General features: G+C 38.1%; 1 protein-coding gene across 2 annotated transcripts in view; it reads left to right on the plus strand.

Moving 5' to 3' along the window:
• The first annotated feature begins 1,722 nt into the window (after positions 1-1,722).
• The window catches only part of LOC133617810 (uncharacterized), a 27,011-nt gene continuing 22,283 nt past the window's right edge, over positions 1,723-6,450 (plus strand). For both annotated transcript variants that reach the window (XM_061978051.1, XM_061978049.1), the window contains exon 1: positions 1,723-1,967. In XM_061978051.1, coding sequence (XP_061834035.1) covers positions 1,775-1,967 — 193 coding nt within the window. In that variant the 5' untranslated portion in view covers positions 1,723-1,774. The remainder of the gene's footprint in view (positions 1,968-6,450) is intronic.

The raw sequence follows: 6,450 nt of genomic DNA on the forward strand, positions 1-6,450 counted from the left end.
CACATATCAAATCCAACTATTTATTATAAATAGTATATAAATATATATAAAATAATTGCAACACGAAGTGCTTTACAGACTTAAAAACAATGCCCCGATGACCCACTTCCCCTGGTCATTAATCTCACACACACACACAGATAGATGAATGCATGACTGAGTACAGAGGAGCTAGGTGAAGAAACACTATCACAGGAGCGGTCTGCACAGCCACCATGACGCTGATACAAAGCACCCCTACAGCAGTGCCTGATAAAATTCCTGATGCAGAGGGCTCTAAGTAAAAATAATTTAATGTGGACAATAGTATAAACTATGATTAAAAATGAAGGATGAAATAAGAGTACAAAATATATGTACAGTATATATACAATACATAAATAGAACTAAATTAAATCTAACATCCATTCATCTTTTTCCACTTATCTGAAGTCATGTTGCGGGGACAGCAGCCTAAGCAGAGAAGCCTAGACAGGTTGGTCTAAACACCACCCCAGGGAGGCGCCCAGGGGGGCTTCTGAAAAATCTAACATAAATAAGAGTAAAAAGTATTGCACAAATTACTTATCAAATATAATATTACATAAAAGCCAAATTAAAAAGGTGGGTCTTCTGTGTGTTCTTGAAAACACAAATGTGTTACTACGATAGAAAAAGTGTTCCTCAGTGTTCGCTTTTGCAATAACAATTTTGCTACAGCTTGGTTATTATACAGGTTACGGAATGCAAAATAAGTATTGTTGACGGTTTTTGAATCAATTTTTAAAGTGATTTAGAGGTAGAATTGGTTCTTCCCATTAGCTGCATTGCTAGCTTCCGAGAACGAGACGATTTTTAAATGCGAGAATGTAGGAAAAAAACAAAAAACGTTTGGGGATAGGTTGATTGGCAACACTAAATTGGCCCTAGTGTGTGAATGTGAGTGTGAATGTTGTCTGTCTATCTGTGTTGGCCCTGCGATGAGGTGGCGACTTGTCCAGGGTGTACCCCGCATTCCGCCCGATTGTAGCTGAGATAGGCTCCAGCCAAAGGGAATAAGCGGTAGAAAATGGATGGATGGATATACATATATATATATCCATCCATCCATCCATTTTCTACCGCTTATTCCCTTTGGGGTCACGGGGGTGCTGGAGTTTTATAAAGTTTTATGGAGGTTTATAAAAATAAAATAAAAAATAAAAAAAGCAATTGCACACACTTGTGTGCGCTTATGGCTTTACATTTTGTTACATATATAGCCATAAGCGCACACAAGTGTGTGCATTTGCTTTTTTTTTTTTTTTTTTTTTTTTTTTTTAATAAACCTTTATTTATAAATTTCAACATTTACAAAAAGTTGAAAATATTAATCAAAGTAAGTACAAAAAATGTGTGCAATTGCTTAAAGGTGAGCTTTAGTGTTGAGTGACGTGTCTTGAAGCTCCGCTTTGCTCTCTGGGTGGAACGAACCATTTTGCATTTTTGTTAGGGGGTGTAGATAGTGTTGGACAATTTTACTTTGATGTAACCAAACTTATTATTGAGCTTTCGCTGCTATATATATTTAATAATTGTATTTATTATTTTTCGATGTACATACAGTATTTAAAAGACATAAAATAATATTTAAATTTTACAAGGCCGAATCCCTCACCCCCGTGCTTGGGGCGCTGTAGAGCACCCCCACCTCAGACATAAATATGGGAATTCGGCGCCAAATCCGCGTGTTTACTTGCTGTAGTGAGATACCAGCGAAGAAGAAAATCCGGAAGTTAGTAAGTTTGTTCCAAAAATGTGTAAAGTCAACCAATTGAGAATGTTGATGGAGCAGCGACTGAATTCTGTCATTGAAGAAATATTTGGAGTGTTGGAAAGAACCATAGCAGAGTACGAGGAGGAACTTTCTAGAACAAAAGAGAAGACAAATCGACAACAAAAACTTCTGGACGCCGTTTTCAAACCTCGAGTTGTGCTACACAAAGCAGGTTTGTTTACATCTTTTTACCTTATCATGTAACTTGAAAAGTAACGTTAAATAGTTATTGGTAAATCATTATTAGTTTTATTAATATTATTACACAATTGTAATTCAGGGTGTGCATTCTCCGACCGACCCAGCCCACGAGGTCTGCTAAGCAGGGCCCTAAGCTTTGTGTGGCCCTAAACAAGTAGTTTTTGATTGATTGATTGAAACTTTTATTAGTAGATTGCACAGTACAGTACATATTCCTTACAATTGACCCCTAAATGGTAACACCCGAATAAGTTTTTCAACTTGTTTAAGTCGGGGTCCAAGTAAATCAATTCATGGTAAGTAAATCAATTTATGGCAACCCCATTGTGACCCCATTTTTGTCTTTAAAGGGGAACATTATCACCAGACCTATGTAAGCGTCAATATATACCTTGATGTTGCAGAAAAAAGACCATATATTTTTTTAACCGATTTCCGAACTCTAAATGGGTGAATTTTGGCGAATTAAACGCCTTTCTATTATTCGCTCTCGGAGCGATGACGTCACATCGGGAAGCAATCCGCCATTTTCTCAAACAAATTACAAACACTTAGTCGAATCAGCTCTGTTATTTTCCGTTTTTTCGACTGTTTTCCGTACCTTGGAGACATCATGCCTCGTCGGTGTGTTGTCGGAGGGTGTAACAACACGAACAGGGACGGATTCAAGTTGCACCAGTGGGCCAAAGATGCGAAAGTGGCAAGAAGTTGTTTGTTGTTTGTTGCGCACACTTTACCGACGAAAGCTATGCCACGACAGAGATGGCAAGAATGTGTGGATATCCTACGACACTCAAAGCAGATGCATTTCCAACTGGACTGGACAGATCAGCTTTTAGGAAAAGAGAGCGGATGAGGATATGTCTACAGAATATATTAATCGATGAAAACTTAGCTGTCTGCACTCTCAACGTGCACGTTGTTGCCAACTGTATTTCATATGCTGTAAACTTTTCCAAAACGAAGACTAAAGTTTTCGACTTAATGTACAGCCCTTACCTTTGGGCTGGTACCGAGGGCGACTGTGTTGACCAGTTTGACGCGTGTAATAAAATAATAAAATAAAATAAATAAAAACAATTTTGGCTCCAACACCTAGTTCATAGTTGTTAGTTTCCTTTAATGCCAAACAAACACATACCAATCGTTGGTTAGAAGACGATCGCCGAATTCGTCCTCGCTTTCTCCCGTGTCGCTGGCTGTCGTGTCGTTTTCGTCGGTTTCGCTTGCATACTCAATAGCTTCAGTTTCTTCTTCAATTTCGTTTTCGCTACATGCCTCCACACTACAACCATCCGTTTCAATACATGCGTAATCTGTTGAATCGCTTAAGCCGCTGAAATCCGAGTCTGAATCCGAGCTAATGTCGCTGATGGCGGGAGCTGCCATGCAAGGCGCTAACCAGCAGCCATCAGGAGCAAGGGGTGAAGTGTCTTGCCCAAGGACACAATGGATGTGACTAGGACGGCAGAAGGTGGGGATTGAACCCCAGTAACCAGCAACCGTCCGATTGCTGGCACGGCCACTCTACCAACTTCGCCACGCCTCAAAATTTATAAAACAAAAAAACACAGACGACAGAAGACCACACAACTCACGTAGTGTTAAAAGCCAAAGAATAAAAGTGGGTCTTAAGACGAGACTTAAAACACTCCACTGTGGAAGCAGTTTGAACAAGGAGGGTTGCAGAGTGTTCCAGAGCTCAGGGCCGAACACAGAGAAGGCCCTGTCTCCCCTGGTTTTAAGTCTGGTCTTGGGCACCACAAGCTGGAGCTGGCTCTCGGACCTCAGAGCGCGCGCAGGAGTGTACATTTGGATGAGGTCCGAGATATACTGCGGTGCCAGTCCATGTAAAGCTTTAAAAACAAACAGCAAGGTTTATAAATCAATTCTAAAATGAACAGGGAGCCAGTGCAAACTCTGAAGAAATCAACAACATTCTTCTTGGGAACATTTTTCAACCTGAGGTAGTTCCAAAAAGAAGCCTAAACCTAACGTCACCGCCCCACATGCACACACTAAAAACAAATGGATTACATAATTTGCTTGAAATGGGTAAAAATATATAATGTCTCTAAGATGTTGTATGGGGGAAAAAAACTTTTAAAAGGTTTTTGACTTTTTAAAGATAGGATTTAGCTGGTATTCCTACACGTGACTTCTTTCCGGAAGTGTGGTCCTCTGTGTTTTTATTTTTTTATTTCTATTCATCGTTTTAATTTGTTTTACCCTTTAAAATCGTTTTTGATCATATTTGTTTTTATATTGGTTTTGTATTTATTTATTTTGTTTTTATTCAGTCATAGGTGAATGTCAGGTTCAAACACTGATGACATCTATTAAACAGACGAGAAGCAAGGAATCATGCAGAGACAGAGTTAAATTTTGCTCAACAATCACACTCACATTCACACACTAGGGCCAATTTAGTGTTGCCAATCAACCTATCCCCAGGTGCATGTCTTTGGGAGTGGGAGGAAGCCATAGTACCGGGAGGGAACCCACGCAGTTATGGGGAGAACATGCAAACTCCACACAGAAAGATCCCGAGCCCGGAATTGAACTCAGGACTACCGGTACTCAGGACCTTCGTATTGTGAGGCAGATGCACTAACCCCTCTTCCACCGTGCTGCCCAACTCATATACAGTATATGTATATTAGGGCTGCAACAACTAATCGATTAAATCAATCAAAATCGATTATAAAAATAGTTGGCGATTAATTTAGTCATCGATTCGTTGGATCTATGCTATGCGCATAGATCCATATAAATATATTTTTTTATATTATTATTTTTTTTATAAACCTTTATTTATAAACTGCAACATTTACAAACAGCTGAGAAACAATAATCAAAATAAATATGGTGCCAGTATGCTGTTTTATTTCAATAAAATACTGGAAAGGATAGAAATGTAGTTTGTCTCTTTTATCCGATTATTAATCGGTTAATCGAAGTAATAATCGACAATCAAATTAGTTGTTAGTTGCAGCCCTTATATATATATATATATATATATATATATATATATATATATATATATATATATATATATATATATATATATATATATATGTGTGTGTGTGTGTATGTATATATATATATGTGTGTGTATATGTATGTGTATATATATATATATATATGTATGTGTATGTATGTGTGTATATATATACATGTGTGTGTGTGTGTGTATATATATTAGGGCTGAAACGACGCGTCGACGTAGTCGACGTCATCGGTTACGTAAATACGTCGAGGACGTTTTTGTTCGTCGACGCGTCGCATATTTACGTCACACTACCGTCATGGCGGAGCGCAAAGCAGACGATGCGAGCGGTGCGAGCGAGGGGAAAAAGCACGCCAAAAGTCGTCAAAAGTGTGGGAGTATTTCAATAAACGGCATAAGAAGAAACGCTACTTTTACTCCGCTACTTTTATCTACATTCAGCTCGCTACTCGCTACTAATTTTTATCGATCTGTTAATGCACGCTTTGTTTGTTTTGGTCTGTCAGACAGACCTTCAAAGTGCCTGCCTTACTGGTGACGTTTCACTTCGTTCCACCAATCAGATGCAGTCACTGGTGACGTTGGACCAATCAAACAGAGCCAGGGGTCACATGACCTGACTGGCTCCGAGTTAACTTCGGGTGTTACCATTTAGTGTTCAATTGTACGGAATATGCACTGTATTGTGCAATCTACTAATAAAAATTCCAATCAATCAATCAAAAGTGTGAAGGAAAAAAGACCCTTTTTTTATTTCAACCGTAAAGACTGACTGCACAGTTCCTGTCTTCACAATAAAAGTCCCGCTCCATCGCGCCTGCGCTTTCAAAATAAGAGTCTCCGAAAGCCAGCGCAAACAAGCTAGCAAGCTACGGAGTTTGCCGCCAATGTATTTCTTGTAAAGGGTATAAAAACGAATATGGAAGGTGGACAAATAAGATGCCAAATAACAACCACTTTCATGTGGTATTAGACAGAAAGGAGGAACTTTTTTTCTCCTCCATTTGAAAACGTGGACGTTACCAGCACTGCTTCCTGATTACAATCAATGCAAGTCATCAGAATCAGGTAATACACCAACTTATATTCTTGTCTTCATGAAAGAAAGGAATCTATATGTTAAACATGCATGTATAATTATTAAAACACCTTTAACATGTAAACAAAAACGGCAAAATAAATAAATATAAATTATATACTGTATATATCAATGTATGTATATATATATATGTGTGTGTGTGTGTGTGTGTGTGTGTGTGTGTATATATATACACATATATATATATATATATATATATATATATACCGGTATATGATATGTGTGTGTATGTTACTCAGTACTTGAGTAGTTTTTTCACAACATACTTTTTACTTTTACTCAAGTAAATATTTGGGTGACTACTCCTTACTTTTACTTGAGTAATAAATCTCTAAAGTAACAGTA

This window comes from Nerophis lumbriciformis, linkage group LG18, assembly GCF_033978685.3.
Source record: "Nerophis lumbriciformis linkage group LG18, RoL_Nlum_v2.1, whole genome shotgun sequence".
Classification (NCBI taxonomy): domain Eukaryota; kingdom Metazoa; phylum Chordata; class Actinopteri; order Syngnathiformes; family Syngnathidae; genus Nerophis; species Nerophis lumbriciformis.